Below are 24,888 nucleotides of genomic sequence, written 5' to 3'. Positions count from 1 at the left end.
CGTTACCGACTAGGTAGGTACAAATGAGCCTAGTTTTCGTCATTAGCAAACATAGTATCATCGCGTGTCGGCCAGGCGTGGTACATCAAGATGACGTCAGAGAAAGTTCACGATTAGCCATAAAATATGACTTAATGTTTAAGCCTTTATTTATAGGATTAGGTAAACCATAAGGTCGCAATGGAGTTCTATTCGAATTGTGAAGTTGATTTAACGATTTCAGTAGCTACCCACTGGATATGCGTGCGAGTGACGTCAGCCGCCATTAAATTGACAAGTTTTTGTGGTTGCTGAAAATTCTTTGCATGCTCCGGTTCACTTCCTATCAACAAACTAATCCTAGCTAATTCACTCTGCTTTCGCACAAGTGGTTTACTTATTTATTACTAGAGGATACCCGCGACTTCGTCCGCGTAAATGTAGGTTTTTGAAGATCCCGTGGGAACTGTTTGGTTTTCCGGGATAAAAAGTTGTCTATGTCAGTAACATGGACGCAAGCTACCTCGGTACCAAATTTCATACAAATCCGTTGAGCGGATGGGTCTGTAGGAATGCCGCGGGAACTCTTTGATTTTTCGGGATAAAAAGTAGCTTATGCCCGTCCCCGGGATATACTCGTAAGCTAACTCTGTGCCAAATTTCGTCAGAATTGGTTAAACTGTTGGGCCGTGTGAAAAGGTAGCAGACAGACACACTTTCGCATTTATATTATTAAGTATGGATGACGTGCAGTTGTATAGCTATCTCACAGGGCAAATATAGGTTATATATTATAGCACCTATATTTTCCTCGTATAAATTCTACCATAACTTATTTAACTTTTTTAAAGTTATGAGCGATTACTTGGACAAACGAGAACTGCGCTATTGTTTTAAATACGATTCAGAGATTATATATGTATAGGTACATCTTTGTCATTGGATCTACAAAGAGCTCGAAAATACTATGAGTTTTATCATCACAAAATGATACTAAACAAAAAATAAAGAATTCCGACAAGTGAACTTGTTTGAAAAAAAAAACGAACGAAAAAAAGAAAATCTTAACTCTAAATCGATAAAATTTTATGGGCATAAAATTAATGGAGGAAGACGACTCCTAATCTATCGATTATCACTTTGGGCCAAACAAGAATAATAAAGATAGAACTTTTATTATCTGCGCCGGACCTATCTCCGAAACCTCACTCACCGGATATCTCACTTCCAAGTAAAGAACAAAACAAGCTTAATACCATGGAATAAGGGCATTCACAAAGGCGTCCGAGTGCGCGTGCCGATGGTTTAGCTCATGGCTTCTCAAAGTGTTGGAATCCCTCTGGATTCCAACACTATATCCATCAACACCATATATCGTAGAATAACGTAAACTTGGTTCCAAGTATGATTCATTGATGTTGTTCTAATAGACGCACACCCACTACTGGTTTCTTGTAAGGATCGCCACACGATTTTGTGCTGCATGTGTCCAGCGGCGATTCACTTGAGATCATCTGTCCACCCAATGGAGCGTCTCTCAATACGGCGCTTTCCTATGCAGGGAAGTCCTTTACATGAGTTCACAAGGAAGGCAGTCTTCAGAGCGGAATGGAGACGCATAATTGAGCGTGCTATATCACTGCAGTGATGACCACAACCGCTCTGCCAAAAGCCTATTGGCAGAGAAGAAGACGATGCCAAGCTACTTTCAAACTCATCCGAAATATCTGCCATTCTGATTTCAGTCTAATATCTACCTAGTCTATATTTAGGTACTAAACAATTACAATGAAATCATGAAACACTTATAAAACAGAAAGGGCAATCAATCGTGAAAGAAAATGCACTGTCCACTGAAATATTGCAATCAAATTTCACATACCCTGCAATATTAGATCTGGAAGGTACTTTCGGCATATTTTTCTTCCTATATCTATGGAAGGAAAAATGCTTTCATCTTGTAATTTAACATCTACATTGTACACAATTTTTTTAGTTGCGGCACTACAACCAATCTTACTTCTATACTGATATGATAAAAGAGGTAAAGTTTTTAAGTTTGGTATAGGAAGTAATCTCTGGAACTACTGAACCGATTTTGAAAATTCTTTAATAATATTAATAATATTAATTTATTTAGTATAATATTTTTTAGATGTACATACATACATATCCACAAAGAATTATTTATATTAATTTTATTTTCAAAAAAAATCCAGATCTCTGAGAAAATAATAAGTTACCCGTGGGAACCCGGAGCGGGTCGCTAGTAACAAACAAATAAGTTAGTCTTCCTTTCACTTTGAGAAGCTTTGGGTTAGACTATTTCTCACCTGATGGGGTTTAAAAAAACGCTGACCACTTGAGTTTCAAGTACCCCATTGTTTAACCCACCGTCCGGACAATGCTCTCGATTTTGTGAGCTCTTCCTTTATCTACCCTTGTTCAATCCATCGGTCCATTGAGGATCCCTTTTAAAGTGACTTCATATGCATAAACACGCATGGCACTTGAGAACTTTTTATAGAACCTTATTTGGTTTAATAATAAATACTTCTTGCAATCCAACAAGATAAAAATAATCTATTTTAATTAATGTTCGAGTTCCAATTTCCAGCAAACAACAAGACAGAAAACCATCTACTGTACCTAGTGCTCTGCAAAGTAAACTCAGTGATAGCCACCGAGGTAGGTAGGTTCTACATTTCTGCTTCACTGGGTGATATTAAAATATTTTTCATAGAAAGCCTTCAATGGACTAAAAAATGAGCCCGATGGCTATCATTCAGTATTAGACACTAAACTAGCCAATCACCCCGGGTAGGTATTCGATCTCGTAAATTGTGATCAGCTAGAAGATACCCACCTACCAATTATTGGCGTCACTCAGAAAAGCAGGTATTATTTAAATATTTTTATCGAATTATTGGAATGTCCTCTCCAAAACCAACACAAAAAAACACAAGTTTAATGTGTAAGGTTATCCGAGAGTTTTAATCTAAACAAACTAATGCCAAAATAAATAATTTAATTAGAGCGTGATTGCTATCACAACATCTAATTATTCAGTTTACAATCCAAATACCGAAAATATGCGATATCGCTCCGAATCTCAGAAGGAGACTGAACTAAAACCTTCGAAACACCCGTATTTAAGCAAGTTCAATCTTGTTGGCCTCCTAGCAACAGATTGTATGACATCGAATGAGCCAAATATCGATTTTATCAAACTACCTGCATTAGGTAAATTAATAATTTTATATTATTTTTGACAACTCAAATCAATTTTTAAAAATAACCTTACAGTTCGGCCGTCCTGAATTTAACACGTCCTCGTGTTTCTAATCAATCTTGTCATGTCAGTCGCGGGCTTCCTTGCCCTAAGTCAAATCGAAATCATGGGCTATCCTGCCCTCCGTCAAATCATTAAAACCTACCCTTGAACTGCCGAACTCTCAGTTTTAATATCAAGTCAACAATAAATCCAAATGACTAACTTCTCATTCGATGTATACAAAATCTGAACCACTCATTGCAAATTACTTTCCAATTTACAAAAGACTAAATTATTTAAAAAAAAACTAAAAATTTTAATCACCAAATCAAACTCAATAAAAATTTTAATCAAATGTGGGTTGTTTACAAAAAGATACCAAAGCGAAATTAAGACAACGTGAGACACATCCCACTTCTGAATTATTGGCGTCACTCAGAAAAGCAGGTATTATTTAAATATTTTTATCGAATTATTGGAATGTCCTCTCCAAAACCAACACAAAAAAACACAAGTTTAATGTGTAAGGTTATCCGAGAGTTTTAATCTAAACAAACTAATGCCAAAATAAATAATTTAATTAGAGCGTGATTGCTATCACAACATCTAATTATTCAGTTCACAATCCAAATACCGAAAATATGCGATATCGCTCCGAATCTCAGAAGGAGACTGAACTAAAACCTTCGAAACACCCGTATTTAAGCAAGTTCAATCTTGTTGGCCTCCTAGCAACAGATTGTATGACATCGAATGAGCCAAATATCGATTTTATCAAACTACCTGCATTAGGTAAATTAATAATTTTATATTATTTTTGACAACTCAAATCAATTTTTAAAAATAACCTTACACAATGCATATACTTCTGTGTTAGCTTTTATACAAAAAGTATGTTAGAATGCTGATAGGTAAATACGAGGGGGTACTAGGCACTAGGCAAGGTATGAATCGCGGTTGATATTCAATTACAATGCAAAACCTGTACGCAAGCTATTTATAAGTCAAAGAAATACATTTATGCATTTATAAAAATACTCATTAGGAATTTGAATAAAATAAACAATCAATTATGTTAATCGCATAACCACATATACCCCACTTCACATTCAATAGTTTTATATCTACCTAAGTCATTCATGAATAGATAGATATCTACTGTTGGTAGGTTCAGTACCTGCCTACATTGAGTGGGTAATTACTAATTTCTAATTTGGTAGTAGGTACTATAGGACTTTAGGTTTATCAAATAAGTACCTACCTACCTAAGTATAATAAGTAAATAGACAGTGACATAGTGGTAAGCGTTGTTGTCTCACGTGGGAAATAGATTCGATACCCGGCTGAAGTAGGGGCAGTTTGGGAATTTATAATTTCTAAATTCCCTTTGGTTCGGTCCGGTGAGAGGCTTCGGGCGTGGCTAGTTAGTTTTTTTTTGGCACAGCCTGCATTGGTAAGCTGGCATTCAAGTTCTAGAAGTTATACCTATCTAATACCTACTTCTTGTATAATTCTTGTACTTGTTGTAACTTAGAAACTGACACGTAAACTTCCGCTTAGAAAGGTTTTTGAAAATTCAACCCCTAAGAGGATAAAATAGGGATTTGAAAGTGTTGTCCACGCGAACAAAGTCGCGGAGCATAAGCTACTGCTAGTCTGCAATATAGGTTAATTGTTATGTATAACCAATACAATATTATGCTGTTTCAACACTATAATAGTATAATTATTACATAATATAACTATAGGCGACTGCCTGTCATACTATGCTACAATACATCAATCGCAATGAACAATTTTGTCAAAACTAAAAATCCCGAACGAAATGAGAGCCTTCGCGTTCTTGTAGAAAAAAAAACATGTAACCACGTGCCACGGCACATACATTCCCATACATACAAGTATAACCGACACGTATACCTGTAGGTACATATAGTACTATGGCGACTGTCCACTCATTCATAAGAAGCGGTTCATTCATGCGAGCGCGCGGACAGTGAATGGGAGCGAGCGAGATAGAAGATAGCATAAGGTCGCGTTACAAGTCAACAATATTATTTCCAATTCCCACACAGCGAAGCGATCGTTTTTAGAATAGGATCACAATATGTGATTCTGCTGAGCAAATTGACCAAGTGGTCAAATTGAATAAATATGCGAATTTATATGGATGTAGATACATAGATATAAAGATAGAAAACTTTATTGCACACAAAACATGAAACAACCAAGACAAAACAAAGAAATTAAAAATCTATATCTTACTTGACCCGCTCCGGTATCATGTAGGTGAATTTTCTGAAAATCCTTTCTTTATGGGGGTCTACGTTATAATTATTATTAGTATGTAAGTAGGTTAAACCTATCAAGTTTCTAGACTCAATGGTTTGAACTAATGTTTTGCCTTTTAAATATTAAGAAGCTTGCAATTATATTATGTTATTACGTTTTTATACTTTTTACATTACTTTTTCTTTTAATTTCCGCAGGGACCACAAGCGCTTGATGGTGCCTTCGGACGGGTCGACCTACCGTATTGGAACTTAAAGTCAATTCCATTGAACGTTGGACGGCTTGAGACTCGTTCCACGAAGCGTTTTGAAACAATAATTGTTGGTTGTTTGTAAAACTTACGTTAAGGTGAAGAGGGATTATCGTAGTTCATTGTTTTTTGAAGTAGGTCTGTAATAACAAAGGCTTTTTCCGGTTTCTTTACGTTGCATACGTGTAAAGAATGGTAGGTAGGTATAAGCTTTTGATATAAACTTTGAGTTATTCAACTAATCTTTATGTCAGATCAAGCGCATTTACAAAATCCACTCGAAACAAGACCGATGGGGATGATTAACTTTATTAAAATACGTCCATTAGAACTCGAGCTACCTAGATGGCAAACCCTAATATAAATTATTTTAAATAACGCGGTGAAAATTTATATAATTTATAAAAAAATACTAAAAAAACAATGAAGTACAGTAAGTTTAAGTTAGAATCAATATAAACGTATCTTTATACCCAAGCAACAAGATTGTGTAAAAAAACATCGTCGGTAGGAAGTCAACCCGAGCGCGACTCAATATTCTTGATACTTGTAAGGTTCCAATACCATTCATTGAATCTCATTGAAGACTAATAAAATATTTTATTTATGAAAGTATTTCAAGATGAGATATCACTAAGCATTACGTGATTTGCCAATTTTGAAAAGGGTATTTCGGGTTTACTTATAAGTATCCAAGAAGTATGCCTACATCTGAAAATATGCACAACATTTACAAATATATGAAAATAATAAAAAATTAATATGTGAGAATAACTTCATTTATTATTTAAGATTTCAATATGTAAGCAGTGTCTTAGTATCTTAGATTATATTGTTTTTATACTCAGGATCCTTTGCATACGTGACGTGTTATAAAAAAGGTTCATGTACTCGTACTATACTTACTTTTTAAAGTGAAAGTTTGTTTGTTGTTACACTGTACACAGAGCTTCCTAGCTTTAAAATTACCTTTTTAACAACTCACAATGTTATAAGCTAATCCAGCCAATAAAAGTTTTAAATACAAATTATTTCTTGTACAATGGTACGGCACCCTTCACGTCCGAGTCCGACTCGCACTTGGCGGGTTTTTAATACTCGGTAGTTATAGGTATGATGTCTCGGAAAATAAAGCTGGAAGCCCTGTTTTTCGGGCCCTATTTTGCACAGAAAGTTTTGTTATTAAAACTAATTTAAGTCAATATACGTTACGTAATTTTTGTCACGTTTATCTTATATTTGTTGTTGGGCCAAATAAAATGAAAAAGTTATCTTTAAGTTATGGTTAGTTATATTTCGATGGAATATAAAAAGCTTGAAAGTATCAAACCGTGTTGGTCGTCGTCGGAGGTGGTTTTACCGGGCGCGTAGGCCAAGTGGTACCTGCCTCGGCGCGCCCGCCGCCAGTCCGAGCCCGTTCGACCCGCAAACTACTCGTACACGACACGACAGCCGAACAGAGCCTTCGATAACACAAGTGTGACAACTTGACGACTCCCGATACCTCGATAGCTGACAGTGATCATGCAAGTGCTCACCACGGTACTGTTCGCGTGCGTGCTCGCGGCCGTGCGCGCCGTCATCCGGACCCCGCTCGAAGCGTTCCGGCCTTCCGGAGAGATCCACATCCGAAGGCCGGACAAGCTGCCACTTCTCCCGCACAGACGCTCCAACACGCCCAAAAGTGGACTCAAGGTCCTATACCAAACTGGAGTGAGTATTCACAAGCTTTTATCCTACCCTGTTTTGTAACTGTAACTCACTATTCAAAATTCGTGTCGTATAACTTTAAAGTTTAAACCATTTAACCTGACTACAGGTTAACCATATTGTCAGGACATTTATAGAAAACTTAAATTGTTATAAATTTTATGCTCCTAACTATAATTTATTAAATAAGATTAAAAATAAAATAACTTTAACAGCTTACAAAGTAAGGTATATTGAAACTCCCGAATCAAAACAAAATTCATATCGCCCATAAACTAGCTTCTTTAGAGCTTTCGCGTTTTGTATTACTTACAAGATATCGAAATATCACTTGGAACTTCGTTTTGCAACCCTCTTGTGACCTAATTATGAACGTGTTGATTGCGAAATTGGTATTATTCACAGGCCTATAACGGTCTTTTATTGATTAATAGCACTTAATTCGCCTTAACGGATGCAGAGCTTTCCGTAAAACCTACTTGTTAATCTGGTAAAATATGGTTCATAATAATTTTAATAAGCGGTTTCGAAATCGCCGGAAAGCCTCGTAAGCTTATCCACCACGGTTTAATTTACTCGTATTTATGTAGGTAAGTACCGCTTGCGAAATATCGGGCGACAATTTCTAGTAGGTATCAAGTTAAAATACTAGAAGGTGAGTATATCCTACCGCGAGATACATGAATTCATACATACCTACTTGTTGATATTATAAATGCGAAAATGACTCTGTTTGACTGTTAGCTTTTCAGGACCCATCCGTTTAACCGATTTTGATGTTTGGTAGGCACAGAGTTTCTTTGCCTATTGGACGACCGTATTATGTTAATTTCGATCCCACGTGGGTTTTAAAGCCCCACCCATTTGAACGATTTTTCGGATACAAAAAGCTTGCGTTGTGGACACTGACATAGGCTACATTTTATCCCGAAAAATCGAAGACTTCCCATGGGATTTTTAAAAGACCTTAATCCACGCGGACAAAGTCGCGGGCATTATCTTGAGTTCAATATATCTACAGTATAAATAACAGTAGAGGCCATGAAAGCAAAGCCGTGGACAAAATTTAATAATAACAACTTGACCCTGTCGGACTAGGGAATTGTATTTATTTACCTATTGTGTATTTCAAGTAAAGCTACTATTACTAAAAATATTCTTTCTGTTACATACATAATATTTGAATGTCCTATATATTACCTTTTCATATCGAGGTAGGTATGTATAAATTACCTTGAAATGAATTTGAAGTAAGTATATAATTGAATTCTATGAAGAATTAGAAGCGCATGGGAAACATTTTATTGGCGCAAAAGTTAGGTGCCTCGATGAATAATAAAACATAGGCAAGAAGGTATACTTATAATCTTATCTAAATTAAAGGTTGGAACTTCCAACCTTTGATTTAGATAGGAGTAAGGCGATATTGGATATAAGATACACTTCCAACTTGGAACTATATCTAATATCCAATATCGTGGAAACAAGTAGGTAAGAATGCAATAAGCATCCATGCTATGAACTATTGCTAGCTTTCAAAAAACCTAAAAAAATGATGAAGAATTTAGACAATAAATGACATAACTATAAACCTACTCCAGGTCAAGTTCCAGTTATATACCAGTCCATCACTTTATTAAGATCTAATAAAGACAGGAAAGACCATTGTCCACAAGACATTAGCCAACTGGCCAAGATACCCAACTCATTCCTACTTATTTCTCATGATTATTCGATGATTCTAATTAGTAGTACGTGGGCCCATACATAATCTCATAAGGCATTACAATCATAAGTCGTGACAAACGACACGAAGTAAGAGCCATTGAAATAAAAGAATTTGTATGAGTCTCAGGTCAAATTTAATATAGAATTCCGCTTAATCGTTTTGCAACTTCGATTCTTGTAAAACGGTGTTCGCAGAAGAAGGGAATTTAATTAATTATTATAAATCAGATATGTTTTTGATGGGCAAGTACTTACTAGTACGCGTAGGCAAGTTGACTATCAATAAACTATAAGTACCTAGGTATCTACTGCACTGATAGAATACGTATAAATACTCGTATTCCTAAATCTACCACAACTATGGATAATTATTGACATCATGAACAGAACTTAGGTATCAGCTCACAAGCACAAAAGGAGCTTTTCTGACTTCAAAATTTATAGTGCGTACCGGGTACCTTCAAGTCAAGAGTGAATAGGCATCTTCTAGGCAAGCGCGCTTCATCTTAGGCTGAATCATCACTTGAGGCAGGCTCTGATTGCAGCCAAGTCCTAGGCTATAAATTAAACAAAAATTTAAATCATGTCCTAAAATTGTACGTAGAATAGAAACATTAAACTAACAACTTTATTTTTAAAGTTTATCTATGTAAGAACAAAGGTAATAAAAATAGTTTATATTCGTCAACGTCCTACTAGGAACACATTCTTCAGTGACCTCTCGGAATTCTCAGGAATGTGGAGGAAATATTTGAAATTTCTCCCATCCGAGCCTTTTCCTGGATCATCCGACCACATGCTCTATGACGATCATGCAAACGCACGAGATATTAGTCATGTGTTTGTAAGTGCTTCTACGAAGGGAACCACCCGGCAATTAGCCCAATTAACACAAAAAAAATTACCGACATACGAACGCAGTGACTAATATCACATCCAGCAGGAAACGAACCGGAAAATTTAAAAACGATCGCACCTACATTCCGAATAAAAATACCATCAAAATAACTGCACATCACAACATAACCTGCCACTGATTTCCTCAGTGAAACTAATATCGACAGTAATTACATATGAGATAAATAAAAAATTCAAGTCACGGATGTCAAGTTTTGTAAGTCATATTTCTAAAACAACGTTAATCATATTATTATGCCTAATTTCAAAGTCGATTCAAGAAGATAATCGTCCCGACCTAGGCTCTGTGAGCTCTGTGCAAACGACAATAGATTCTGTTGGTTGCGTTACGCACGTTTTAAAATGATTCGTAAGATGTATGTGTTAAAAGTGGAAATGCGGGTTTGTTTTGAATGTTTTAAAATGCGTAATTTGAATGCCGTAGCGGTGCACGGCTGCGTAGGTGAATGCGTAACACTGGTAGCGGCAGGTGTTCATTCACTCATTCTTATCTTGACAGCTTCGATGACTTACGGTCGAGGCTTCGTCCCGGCGGAGTGTGTGCTATTTGCTTGAAAAAATACCTTTTTTTCTCTTTTTTTTTATGTCACTGGCTTTAAGCTCATTTGTAACGGTAACCGTCTTTTCGGTCGTACGTCTTAAGGAATGGAATTTAAAAGTTATCTTGTCGTTTATCCATTATTCTTTTATGCAAGAATATAATCTTGACAGATACGAGAAAGTCTAAGTAGGTATTTTTTTCGATTAATAAAAAAATTGGTATTGGCAGTAGGTATGCAACTTTTAGCTTAATCAATTTTTCAACAGTTAAATATTAACATTTTAGGATATTATGATAATGAAAGGTTGACTACCTTACATAATCTACCTAATCCAGTCACTGTAAAGAGAACCAATTCAATTAGGTGTTAAAATCAAATGAGAACGATAAATCGAAATGAAAGAATGATTCGTATTTACCTAATAAGTGAGAAACCAAACATAATTGCCAAAAATATTTAATTTAGAAGTCAGTGTTTCTAGATTCACCTGGGATAGAGATCATGCTAGGTCGCCGGATAAAGTTAAAACTGTTGACAATATAAAAAAAGACACATGAGTAAGTGACCGCAGACATGACCAGTCAAGAGTAAATTAAGGAAGGACATTGTAACAATGGTTGACGAAATACAACAATCCTCGCTCAAGTGCCGGCAGTGGTTGAAAACGAAAAGAATGGGCAAGCCGAAGACCGACAAATAAACAAAAGAAGCGCCCCTGAATGACTAAACCGCAGGAGGGCGCTGGTCAATGATCACCCTAAACAACTCTATAGGTATACTGAGAACAATTCGATCTTATTACATGTATTCAAAAGTCAGAAGGAAGTAGATACATCTGAAAAGGTGTCAATTGCATTATTCATACTGTTTGATCTTAATTTAAGGAAACTGGTATTTAATTTGACTCTTCTTGTAAATCTCATCCCATACATTTACTTCGTTTTTGATCGCCAGCTGAACTGGTAGGCAAACCGAAGACCGACAAATAAACAAAAGAAGCTCTCCTGAATGACTTAACCGCAGGAGAGTGCAGGTCAGTGATCACTCTAAAGACCTATATAGGTGTACTGAGAACAATTTGATCTTATTACATGTATTCAAAAGTCAAAAAAGAGTAGGTATTACATCTGAAAAGGTGTCAAAAGCTTCATCATACTGTTTGTATCAATATCGGAGGTCATAAAATATGACCATAATGTTTAGGATCATGGTCATTCGATAATCAGCTGATTGTTCATACTTACTGGAATTAAAGAAATCATAAATATCGAGATTTATTTTCCTTTACATACAAAATAAAGTTATACAATATGATTTTCTATATCGAAAAATATGCTGACCATTTAAATCATAGTCACAAGTGTAAATTAAAAATTTATAACACCCCCGACGATCCAAAGTATCTGAGTTTTCCAAAACATCATTTTCAAATAAATAATTATGTATTTAGGCAACGTCCATCTTGACAGCTTGACATTTGTCTATTGACATAATATTATGAACCTAACGGTTATCTAACCTTCTTTTCTACAAGAAAACTAGAAAAGAGCTGATAACTCTTAAACGGCTGAACCAATTTTTTTAGATTATAGCTAAGAACACTCTCGATCAAGCCACCTTTCAAACAAAAAAAACTAAATTAAAATCGGTTCATTCGTTTAGGCGCTACGATGCCACAGACAGATACACAGATACACAGACACACAGATACACAGATACACACGTCAAACTTATAACACCCCTCTTTTTGGGTCGGGGGTTAAAAATAATGTTCTATTACACAATCGAATGAAGTGACCTAAATTCCTCAAGTGCCCAGTCATATCTTACATAATTTATGTTTGATGCAAAGTGATTATCAAAACGGATAAAGTAATAAACGAGCTGTCAGCATCTCACTACAATGTCACCGGTGACAGACTGAATAGGATAATGTATGTGAGGATCACGATTGATTGCCTGCGATTTGGGCACAGCTTGTCTAAACCCAGGTTATATTTAGCCTAACGGGACCTAGGTACAATGACATGCTATTTTCTTATAACCCATATAGAGCGTAGATGTAGAATGTAGATGTATGTAATAAAGTTAAAGAATTTGTAGATCGTCCATTTTAAAAAACTACACAGAAGGATTTTTATTCGATCACATTAAGGAAGAAAACTATGTAGGTTGTCCGACCGAAAACGATTTTTCAAAAATCGAAATCGCTATCAAACACTATGTGATAAAAAGGTCTTTAGCTACTAACTATAAAATATGTAAAAAAAACATACTATATGGAATGCTATTATCTCATACATAGCCAAATTATGAGAGAACATCATAGATGTTATCAAGCATTCAACGGAAATCGAGAGCGGAGGGATTGTGGTGGTGCCAAGGGCAATCCATCATTATGGTTTAGTAATATTAATTTTATCAAACAGCGACCTCAAACGGAGGTTCGACGATTTGTCAGCAAACTGACATCAATGAATATTTTGAAGACGCCTTTTAGTGATCGCAATTATTGTTATAGTGCGTTTCATTGAATAAGTAGTACCTATGGCGTTGTTGGCTCCCCTGTCTGTTGGGTGGTCATTGGCACCATATTGGCATGAGAAGACGCAGATTTTTGTTTATTTTCATTTGATTTTCATTTCATTCATTCAGGAAAATCAAATGAAAACAAACAAAATCTACGTCTTATGCAAATATGGTGCCAATGACCACCCAACAGACAGGGGAACCAACATAACGCCATAGGTACTATTCGATGAAACGCACTATACCAATTGTTTAATATTATAAGTTTTAATCATTGAGCCCGTGTGATTTTTAAACTACATTTGACAGCATACAGACAAAAACATTAATATGTAAAACATGTTTACAGAAAGGAATCAAACTCCGTTTACATGGGAAGCACTTCAAATACACTCCTCTTACTAGGCGATCAGCTTGAAATGGTAAATTGATAGGAACACAACGGATATAATTACGAAGCAGCAGTTTTCCTACGTTTAATTAATCGTTGCGTTAAAGAAATCTTCATTTCCATTTCCAAGCGCCTCTTAGATATCCGATAGGAAGGTACGTGTAAGAAATGGAGACGGATGTAACGGGAGTTACATGCAACTACATTGACCGGATTCGTAGCGAAATTACGAAAAAAATAATCATTATTAACTAGAGGATGCCCGTGGCTTCACCCGCGTGGATTTCGATTTTTTAAATCCCGTAGGAACTTTTGAATTTCTGGGATATAAAGCAGCCTATGTCCTTCCCCGGGATGTATCCCAAGTCTGTACCAAATTTTATTAAAATCGGTTCAGTGTTTGTGGCGTAAAAACATAGCAGACAGATAGAGAGACAGACAGAAAGACAGACAGACAGACACACTTTCACATTTATAAATTATAGTATGGATTTAAAACCTTGCTGATGGTTTGTAGCAAAGTGGAGTAACAAAATAAAGCTTAATGTAATTGGGGGAGGAATCAAAATCCAAATGATAGAAGATTTAAATTAACCGTCATGTCTAACACAAGCTTACACGCTTGCTGACTGGAAGAGAAGAAGAATAAGTATAGTATATCTCAGGGTAAATAATATATTATCTTTTAAATGAGGGAGGAAATATGAAAAATATTGTTTAAAACTTATAGATTGAATTAGCAATCCTTGGGAAATACAAGGATTGCTAATTCAGACAATTTTCGAAAGAAGGAGAATGACCAAGAATTTTTTTGTACAGAGTAGAACATTACCACAATATGGTTTAGCTGTAATAGGTACCTATTTAGTCCCACTAATATTATAAATGCGAAAGTGTGCTTGTCCTTCAATTTCCTTCAATTAAGTCGACAGAGCAACGGATCGGACAGAGTTTTTTGCATGGATGTAGATCTAAGAGTTTAAGACTATACCCTCGAAATTTATTAAAAGCCTAAATTCACGCAAACGAAGCCGAGGGTAAAATAGTGACTATTTATATAAAACAGAAAATATGCTTATTTTGCGACAATCAAAATGCCTCTAAACAATGATTGTGCACAAAACGTTCCAAGAAACATTATTTTAACTCTACGGCGAAAATAAAGCAAACCTTTAGGCACCTTCACGATTTCATAGCCATCAAACACTGACAGATCCGATTGAAGCAATAAAATGGGTATGTAATGAGATAATTAAGCGTAAGGCTCCGCTAGTGACTTTTTCTTGTCAAATCATCGTCAATACTTTTTTGTCTTGCAATGTTCCTGCACACACTTGCTGCAATGACGAAACACAAATCGATTTTAAAATGGATTATAATTTAAGATAAAAAATATTATCTAAGACAATATGGTTAATTCTTATGCTTATTTTTTGGCTCAGGTTGTGTCTGTATTTCTTTACTGAACTAAAATGACAAGTTTAAATTAATTGCTATCTTTTTCACAACACTCACTGCGGAAAAGGGAAACACTGTGATTTAAATCTGTCAATTCAGTGAAGTTTGGTTTGGAGATAGTGTAGTGGAATTATTAGTTGCAATGCCATTTTAGTTTTATGATTACAAGACAACCCGCCACTTATAGGGGCTTCTTTCATGTTTTTCCATTCATGGTTCGTCCATTCTTCTTCCTCCAGACCTTATCCCATGCTACGTGGGGTCGGCACAAGATGTCTTTCTCTTCCACTCTCTTCTGTCGTCCATCAACGTATCATTTACCCCTTTTATACGCATATCCTTTTTCACGCAATCCATCCACCTTTTCTTTGGTCGTCCTCTTGTGTTTTTCCTTCCACATGCTTCATGGTTCATCAATTGTGATCATAAAATAAGGTATACCGACATTTTGTGGGGGGTTACGTCGTTAGTGTGCGCTTAAACTAACACTTCTCCACGGTTGGGTCGGGCAAATAGCGTGACTCGAGACACGAGTCACAGAGTGAATGTAAAAAGTGACCTCGAGAGGGAATCTCGGCAACAACGTCACTGGTAAAGGCGGGACTACAATGCTTGGAATGCTGTCCGAATTCACCGATCAAACGTTTATTATTATACGATAGTAGAGTTTTGAAATGTTATGAACTGTGGTTTTGTTTTGCTTTTGTTTTGCTATGTTCTATTATTTACAACTAGAGGATGCCCTCGGCTTCATACGCGTGGATTTAGGTTTTAAAAAATTAGGTTTGATTTTCCGGGACAAAAAGTCTGTTACAGGGACGCAAGCTACCTCGGTACCTTTCATATAAATCGGTTAAGCGGATGGTTATTAAGGAATCCCGTGGGAACTCTTTGATTTTCCGTGAAAAAAAGTAGCCTATGTCCGTCCCCGGGATATAAACTAACTCTGTACCAAATTTCGTCAGAATTGGTTATACTTTTGGGCCGTGTAAAGCTAGCAGACAGACAGACATACAGACGAACACACTTTCGCATTTATAATACTTACTAATAAATATTTATAATATTAGTATGGAAGTATGGATGTTATATTACATTTATTATCCACCATTGATAAATAGTGTGGCTGTAGATTTATCTGTGCGCACTTACACTTACAGTACAACCCTTAATCCAGTGGTCGAATGAGAACGTTTTTAGGCAGGTCAAAAGCAATCTATAGTTAATACCTAAAGATTCAGATTTTAACACTGCTCCAATTTTTATAGAAATCGGCTCACAATCCATTAGAACCTACATACATACATAGAACATACATTTGGATCTGAACATACAAAACTTAATCAAAAAAAATAATACGACAGCCCTGCCAAAAAACGAACTACAAGCAAATCCTAAATTTGAAAATGGCGCCATATTGCTTTTTTTCAAAATAATTATAGCCAGTGTCATTCGGGATGATGTAAGGATTCTAACGATACATCAAAATCTGTTCAGGCATTTAGAAGTTATGATGGAATAAAGAAACTCACATACATGAAGCCTGAAAATATTACACTCTTTTTTGGGCAATCATGTAACAAGCTATACATTTTCAAAAGATTTTCACATAATATTTTGCCCTATCATTGAAAGTAGCTCAGAGTCGTTAACTACTTCGAAATCACCAAAAGCTTTGATTTATGTTTTATCACTAAAGTTTAATCAAAAACTTAAATGGAACCTTTATGGACGTAGCATTAGAGTTGTAGAAAAAGGACCAATAAGAGCATCCGGAGAGTCAAAGCTGCACCTGCGTTACGCGACAAAAAAACTAAACACGATGCACCTCTTATTTCTTTATTTCTCCAAAGCCTTTTAATAATAAACGGATTTACTCAGTTATCTAGAAGTGACCTTTTTTTAAAAAGAGGATATTGCGTGGGTCGGTTGTTTTTCGGTAGCTGACTTTTTTATTGTAGACTGAAGCTTTAATCTGTAGGGGCATAAACCAATATCTATTGCTACCAATTATTGAAAAAAAAAACTAGTAAGGTATGTACATTGTACCTACTTGTTAAATGTTAAAATTTTCAAATAACCTGACTGCGGTTTCCACTGCATCAGGTCTGGTGTTTATTAAGTGGAATTATGTAATTGAAGATTTTTAAAATTTGAAAATGGCATCGTACAGCGATCATAACTTTCACATATGATTTTTTTTCTCAAAATTGAAGCCAGTGCCACTTGGGAAGATGTAAAGATTTTTAACAATATCCCATATATTTTTTGTTCAGGAATTTTAGAAGTTATGGTGGAATAAAGAAACTCAAATAGGTACATACTACATAGACCCTGAAAACATTACACTCCTTTTTTCGGGCAGTCGTGATAAAATAAGCAAGTCTTTCGTGGCAAACCTGCGGTATGATTCACTAAATCAGTGTTCAACGATGAAAGATAACCACCGAGCTCCATTTATTATTAATTCATTGAAGGTTTTCTACAAAAAATCATTTTATTATCACCCAGTGAAGCAGCAATGAGAACCAACCATCGTCACATGAGCTGGTTGGCCGTTGTTATATAGTTGAACACTGAGTTAGCGTTAATCAGCATGCTGTTGTGTTTCCAAAAGTGTACCTACATACGTAGCTAGATATATTACAAACAATATGGAATAATAATAGGTATAATTTGTCTCACAAAAAATAAAAATAAGAATGTTGCGTACTTGTACGTCGTTTCTCATAACCGTTCCCATTATCTATCCCTATATTTCAATATGAAAGCCCGCTGAACGGAGCATCTCCGTGTCTTCTTCATTGTGGGGCATCCGGACGTATTCAAGACGCACGTGTCCCTTTGAGATGCCCCCAGTTCCAAGATGCTCGAGTGTTCAGAGGGGATTGTCAATGAGAGCTTGATTCTTTGAAAGTGGATCGGGGTAATACAGATTGTATGAACCGTGTTTTGATAGAATTAATATGTCTACTAGCTTTTAAGCCTGGTTCTACGCGTGAATATTGGTACTAGGTATTATGATGTTTCTTCTGACCGAATTTCAGTGACGACGGTCAATCTATACGGAGACCAGCCAACGACGCAGGAGATTGTTATAGTGCTCAAGTCAGCTGTGCGCAAACACAGGCCCTACTTCACAACCTACTCTCTTTTCTCAATACGAATGGTATTTCGTAGACTCAAAAGCACGTGTAAAAAGCACGTATTACCTCTATTCCTTTCAACACACCTAGTTTCTTCTTTCACCAAAGTTTGCCAGGTGGAGATTGCTCTGTTGCATACTGTTTATAGTATTTAGTTTTTTTGTTTTTGTCTTGATTATTTCAAGTTTTGTGTGCAATAAAGTTTTCTATCTATCTATTCCTCATTCATAGAAATGTTATAAATGCAAAAGTGTGTCTCTCGGTCTGCTAGGTTTTAATGTTTCATCCTTGTAAGCAATTTTGATGAAATTTGGTACAAAATTACATCCTGGGGATGGACATGGGTTATTTTTATCCTGAAAAATCAAAGAGTTCCCACTGGATTTTTATAAATCTAAATCCACACAGACAAAATTAACGACATCAGCTAGTATTGTAAAACCTACCTACTTATTACATACGCGCATGATAATCTCTACATAGCATTTCACCGTCGGATGAGAAACCAACAAAATATACGTACATTTCAATTTTAGTCGCATCTTAGAATACCTAGATATTCTAGTATTACAATTACCTAGCAAGCCTTAGGTGATCTTATTGCGTAGCGATTTCTTCCAGACAACCTTCGGGTTATGAATAGAAGATATCAATTTTTCCGTAGTTTACTTACCAACACGTGTAACTTTTTTTTTAACTTGCAACTTGCAAAATTGATTGAGAGAAGTTTATTTATTTATTTATTCATAATGTATACCTACTGTCCTTACAGGGAGTCGTGCGTACTCTAAGCTAGCTTATATTTACTAAAAAATATTTATTAAACGCGCGTTAAGTTATTGCGCGCTCCCATGCGTTTTCCACACAAAAGTTTGATTGTCATTTGAATAATATACCAATAAAATTCAATGAAATATTGTAACAATTTCCGTATAAATATCCAATTTTAAAGTTATACGGGTTTAAAGATTTGTATTGTAAATCCTTGAGCCCGTGTCGTTTTTATTAAACTAACGGATCTGCAACCACCGACAAAATAATAGCTCCCAGAACGTGTCTACAAAATTTCATTGAGTTTAATTAGTTACGTATTCAAATGAGAGCTAAACTACATCTGTTTGGAGCGCGCTACGAATAAACTCCTCTTAACTAGCTCACTTACCCCGGTTTTACATATTATGTTGACTTACCTAACTATGCTTCAGACACAATATACGTATGTATGTATTATACATCTAACTTTCCTTATAAATCCTATTCTTCATCCTAATCTTTATTCTAAATCCACTAAGAAGTTTAGAAGTTCCAAGAAAACCTTGGTTTATTAGATAAAAAGCCTAATTTTTCTTTCTATTTTCAATCTCGTAGTTAATAGAATTTTTAAATGATTATTATCTATTCAAAAATACTATAAGGCTTTACTATAAGACAGTATAGTGAGAATATAATAATATAGTAGCTTAGTGAATGTATGTTATTGTTTACATAATAATACCATAAGTGTCGTTAGACACATGTCTGACAATGGAGCCATATATGGCGACTCTATAAAGCTACATTCACACTATATGTCTATACTAGTTCTCTCTTACGAAATCTTCCTAAACTTCGGCTAATAACATAAATCTATGCAGCCTTAAGAGCTTTTGACCTATTCGAAATAGTGAAAAGTGTAAAGTTTCAGCTAAACCTAAATTAGTTAGATAACGTCTTGCACCTCTTGCTAAGATAAACCATTTATTTTAAATTTCGATTTGAATCAACGAACTTAAAATAAACTTTACCAGTAATTCATTAAGTTAATTACCTATATACTAAGCGTCCTAATTTAAGACTGATTTTGACTTAAAGCCTCTGAAAAATACACTTAAACATGTGTCTACTTGTACCTATCAATTTCTCATTCTAATTCGTGTAAGTTGTGATGATGTGAACTGAGCTTTAGCGTGCGCGTGCGCAATGCATTCGGTGTTGCTTCCGGCCGCGTTGATGTCTTTTAGAGCACTACTGAATGCCTTATACGGCTACGGCCTACGATCGCATGGGCGGACTCAACGCGTACATTTGTATTGTGTTCCATGACAATAACAAACTAGTATTTTTGAACTAATATACATATTATGCCTGTGACTTTGTACTAATTTTTTAAGGTTCCATAATACACAAGGAAACATAGATAAACTATTAGAGTTATAAGATACAAATTTACAACATATAGAAACCTATTACGGGCTACCTACACAAGGTATTTTTTTAATTTTGAAAAAATAAATTTTCAAAGTAAGTAGTAGTTTCATGAGGTATGTAAATACATACCTCATGAGTATGAAAATGTGAATCGAAAAAAACAGTTTATTCCTTCGAGTGATACAAGTAGAAGAAAATAATCATTCGGTGTAGGAATTTCTAAGAACCTATAATTCTTTTATTCGTGTATGCGTATATTTTATACCTAATAAGTACAAATCTACGAATCATCCTTGCTTGTAGATAATATTTATCAATTAAGAGGTTTATAAGGCTAATATGGTTTGTATGGTTTGTGCCAGTGAGTTGTTTTTTTTACGAATTCTTGAAATCTATTGAACGAACTTGTTTGTCCTTCTGTTAAGGAACCCAGGTAAACATTCATTAAATAATGTTTTTAATGCAAAACCAAGTATCAGTAAGTAACTTCATAAATTGTAATATTATGCAGATCACTCACTTGCCGGGTTATTTATATTTCACTATAACATACACTATATTTACGTCGATTCCTGTAGAAAATTATCATTTATCGATCAAGAGATTCATAAGGCTAATAATAGTCCGTATTCCTATGCTAAAGTTATGCACGTTTGAAACCATATTATTAATATCTGAAGCAAGATTCATCTGCGGGTCAGTAAATAATACCTTTAAGGCGAATCATTGATATTTATATTTCAACCGCACGATTAAACAAAGTTTTAGGTCTGCCTAAGAAAAAACAAGCGAACTGTAAGCATAACCATCTTACAAATATTGTAAAGAAAGACTGCGCATTTTATGAGTTTGTGTGTGTGTGGTACTCTACGCCCTACAGAACCACCATCCTATTTGAAAAAAATCCTCCTCCATTTGAAACGTACGTACCTACATTATTCCAGATGGATATAAGCTAAGTATGTTGTTCAACATAGGCGAAGTCGGGGCAGGCTACTAGTATTTAACATAACCATAACTAGTGGTTGCTCAAGACTTCATCGTGAAATGTTCTAAATGATGGTGACCGCATTAATCTTTAACTGAAACATTAGAAGTTTTAAGCGAATGTACACGGACAAATGCAGATTTCAACTTCTAATAATCCGCTTATTTTCATTCAAAATCCGCAAAAATGAATTTTCTCACAAATTTTTCTAAAATGTTTTTTAATACGTCCTACTACCTACTAAAATCACACAAAGTAAATTATTATCAGGTAGCCAACCTGATTCGCCTTAGGAGAAAAAAAATGAGCGGTCTGTATAATCAAATAAACAACAAGACCTTTTAAAACTAATCATGCCATTATAATTAAATATAGGTCTCGGCAAATTTCACACTACTTTGTCTCGAGTGAAGGACCATTTCCTTTGCAATCATTTAATAAGCAACTTCAGAGACCTGTTTTTTTAATACAGCATACTGCATAATACATTTACCGCGATCACAATATAGTAATACTAGCGACCCGCCCCCGCTTCACACAGGTGCAATAAAACTAAACAAAAAGGATATACTATTAAACCACCAACAGATCAATCAATTATATCAAACGAGATCAATTCAGGTAAAGGTATACAAGTGAAGGTTACTGTAACTAGGAAAGAGTTGATAACTTTCAAACGGCTGAACCAATTTTCTTGGATTATCGCTAACAATACTCTCGATCAAGCCACCTTCCAAACAAAAACAAACTAAATTAAAATCGGTTCATTAGTTTAGGAGCTACGATGCCACAGACAGATACACAGATACACGTCACGTCAAACTTATAACACCCCTCTTTTTGGGTCGGGGGTTCCTACTACGCAGGTCTTTTCTCAAAATGAGAAAGGTTTGGTCCATAGTCCACCACGCTGGAGTACTTTATTAAAAATTTATATTTAACTGGCTTTGAAAACTCTTAGGCAGGTAGGTATAGGTCTACTCACGAAAATAGATATACCTACTAGACAGTTTGTTCTCTATTTTGACTCAACCAAGATATGAATCAGTCATTTTCCGTCATAAGACTGGTCCATTCACAGCACTATGCCTTCAAGGCATTCAAAGAGGATGTACACTAATTTGAAGAAAAAAAACACAAAACAAAAGGCTCACTTTTAAACGGGACGGATGTCGAACGTCGAAAGCCTGTAACTAATTACATTTGTAATAAATAATTTTTGGCCGCTGGCGATGCGTTATTAGGCGGATTAGTAATTTGGTTTTAGCTACCTGTGTTCCCGCTTAAAACAGTTTGACCACACTCGATTTTACACCTTAAGACTTGTAATTAAGATCTAAAACTATTTAAATGTATTTAAGATTGAGGCTTCCGTTCAACGCCCAAAGCCATCCCAAAGACGTGTAGTGTAATTAAGAGGGACTAATTGGAATACTGTAATTTATTGGGAAATACAATTTTGTTTGAGCTGTGATGGAGTGGTTGTTTATAACAATCGCAGGTTTTAATAACGGTCAAGCGCATGCGGCTTTAAATCTGCGGAAAAACTTAAAAGCTTAAGACTCGAATTGAAATTTTCTCAGCAGAATTCCAAAATTCTTCCCAAATTGGTGTCTTGAATTAAGTTTAGCGCTGAAGTCTTCTTTGACAAAGTTGGCTATGGTAGAAGAATATAAGAATTTTCAATACGGCTCTTCTAAGATTACATTTTTCAATCCACAAAATGAACTAAAACTTGGATTATTACGAGTAGGGAGCAATCACAAGATCACTGTCTTTAGTTCTTCTGTAGAGTAAGTATAGGAAGGAGAATGTGCTACCAGAAGCAAGCAGATAATAAGGTTGAAGTTTTTTGGAACTATTATCACCCAACTCGTGTTAGATACCTAAGCCGTGTTAGATGAAACTACCATTCCCTTCAAACTTATCTGTAGGTAATTCAAGAATAGACCCCATAGTTCTATGTCATTGTACCTGCCTACAGGTGTTTAGAACCATGAGGCTCCCAGAGCTTCTTTTTATCCGAAGCCCAAAAGGAGGCTTAGGCTGTTACTATACTTATGTTTGTATTTATGTCCATTGCTATTTACGCTCGTAACTATTTAACTGCTTAACCGATTTTGATATATGATACGTCATTACGCATTAGATTCGTCTTGATGGTGCAATTCGCAAATGTAGCAAGGTAGGTAGATACATAAAAAAAATCAAAATGGTGGATTTTATGCGCTTTAATGTGCGGACTGAAAAAGATGTAGTGCAATCACAGTAAAGGTTGAAAACTTTTAAATTACATACTTGGAAATTCTTAGTATAGGTACGTTGAATGCAAATTAGGTTCAAGGAAACGAAGGACGCCAGTCGCCATGTGGCAAGGACGCACCTGGAATATCATAATGGGTGTTTTTATAAAGGAAGCAATAAAGAAATATCTATGTGTATCTATTCAATGGTATTCTTCACACGGTCTGATATTGTAATCGAGACCATAAGGGAAATGACTACCTTACTTCTCTCGTCTCCTAGAAAATATGGTCAAACTTTCAAAGATTAAACTAATTATTATATGAAAAAGAATGCTGTAACTGCTGATGAAGTAAACCAGCATGCAGTCCTATTGCAACCGATAAGTGTTCACACTTAAAAGTAATGAAATGATAGCGATATCATCTTAAAGTTAAGTCCATTTAATTTATTCTGAATGGTGATACAAATTACCTTGCATTCAACCAGTAATATAACTTACGTAAGATCGATTGCATACAATTTGAGCCTACGTAAAAAGTTAAAAGAACTAGCAGAGGCGTGTGCCCACTTCTAAGGGCTAGGCGTACTTGGAAGGTTGTGGAAGGTCGTTCGGGCAGAGATTATTTCATTAGAGTGGGCGCGGCGAGCCACCTGTTCACACCGGATGCCCTCCCCGCGACCCGCCAACTGCCTTCTCAAGAGGAACATGAGTATCTTCATTAACATCACTTTCGAAATTAAACTCTCTTCCATCACATGAAAGATCATTTTCAAGTAAGCCTTTTCCACAAAGATAACTTTAAACACCAAAGATTTGATACCAAGATTAGTCCTGGGGCGAAATCGGCTGTTGCATTTTATTATCTGTAATGACGAAGGTAAGGACGAAACTACAAGAGGCCTAATCAAATTTCAGCTTTACAAAAAGATGAAATGACACGTCCCCTAAAACCGTCGGCCCCAGGCGTCAGTCTTGGACTTTCGAAAAATCATATCCAGGGCCGTAGCCAGACTGTTTAGGTATACTGACAGGCTGCAAGCCGAATTTTTTGAGCCAATGATTTTATTTAATTACTTATTTGTAGGAGTTATTATACAAAAGTGATCACATTGCATTTTTTATTTAAGTAATCACATAAAATACTACTACTTACGAGTAGTATTAATCTTGTACAAAATCATACAAATGTTTGCTTCTGATTGAGACGGAAAATTTTCATTTTGATTAATGTTTTTTAGTGTCGCGAAT

General features: G+C 35.6%; 2 protein-coding genes across 2 annotated transcripts in view; one reads left to right on the top strand and one right to left on the bottom strand.

The window, feature by feature from the left end:
- Positions 1-24,888, bottom strand: part of LOC123874430 (elongation factor-like GTPase 1) — a 168,523-nt gene that overhangs the window by 12,892 nt on the left and 130,743 nt on the right. The window lies entirely within an intron of this gene.
- The window catches only part of LOC123874435 (protein giant-lens), a 28,309-nt gene continuing 10,631 nt past the window's right edge, over positions 7,211-24,888 (top strand). Inside the window, exon 1 of the mRNA XM_045919763.1 lies at positions 7,211-7,508. Coding sequence (XP_045775719.1) covers positions 7,320-7,508 — 189 coding nt within the window. The 5' untranslated portion in view covers positions 7,211-7,319. The remainder of the gene's footprint in view (positions 7,509-24,888) is intronic.

This window comes from Maniola jurtina, chromosome 18 (genome assembly GCF_905333055.1).
Source record: "Maniola jurtina chromosome 18, ilManJurt1.1, whole genome shotgun sequence".
NCBI classification, from domain to species: Eukaryota; Metazoa; Arthropoda; class Insecta; order Lepidoptera; family Nymphalidae; genus Maniola; species Maniola jurtina.
The sequence above is the reverse complement of the archived record's forward strand: the minus strand, read 5'-3'. Positions and strand labels throughout refer to the sequence as shown.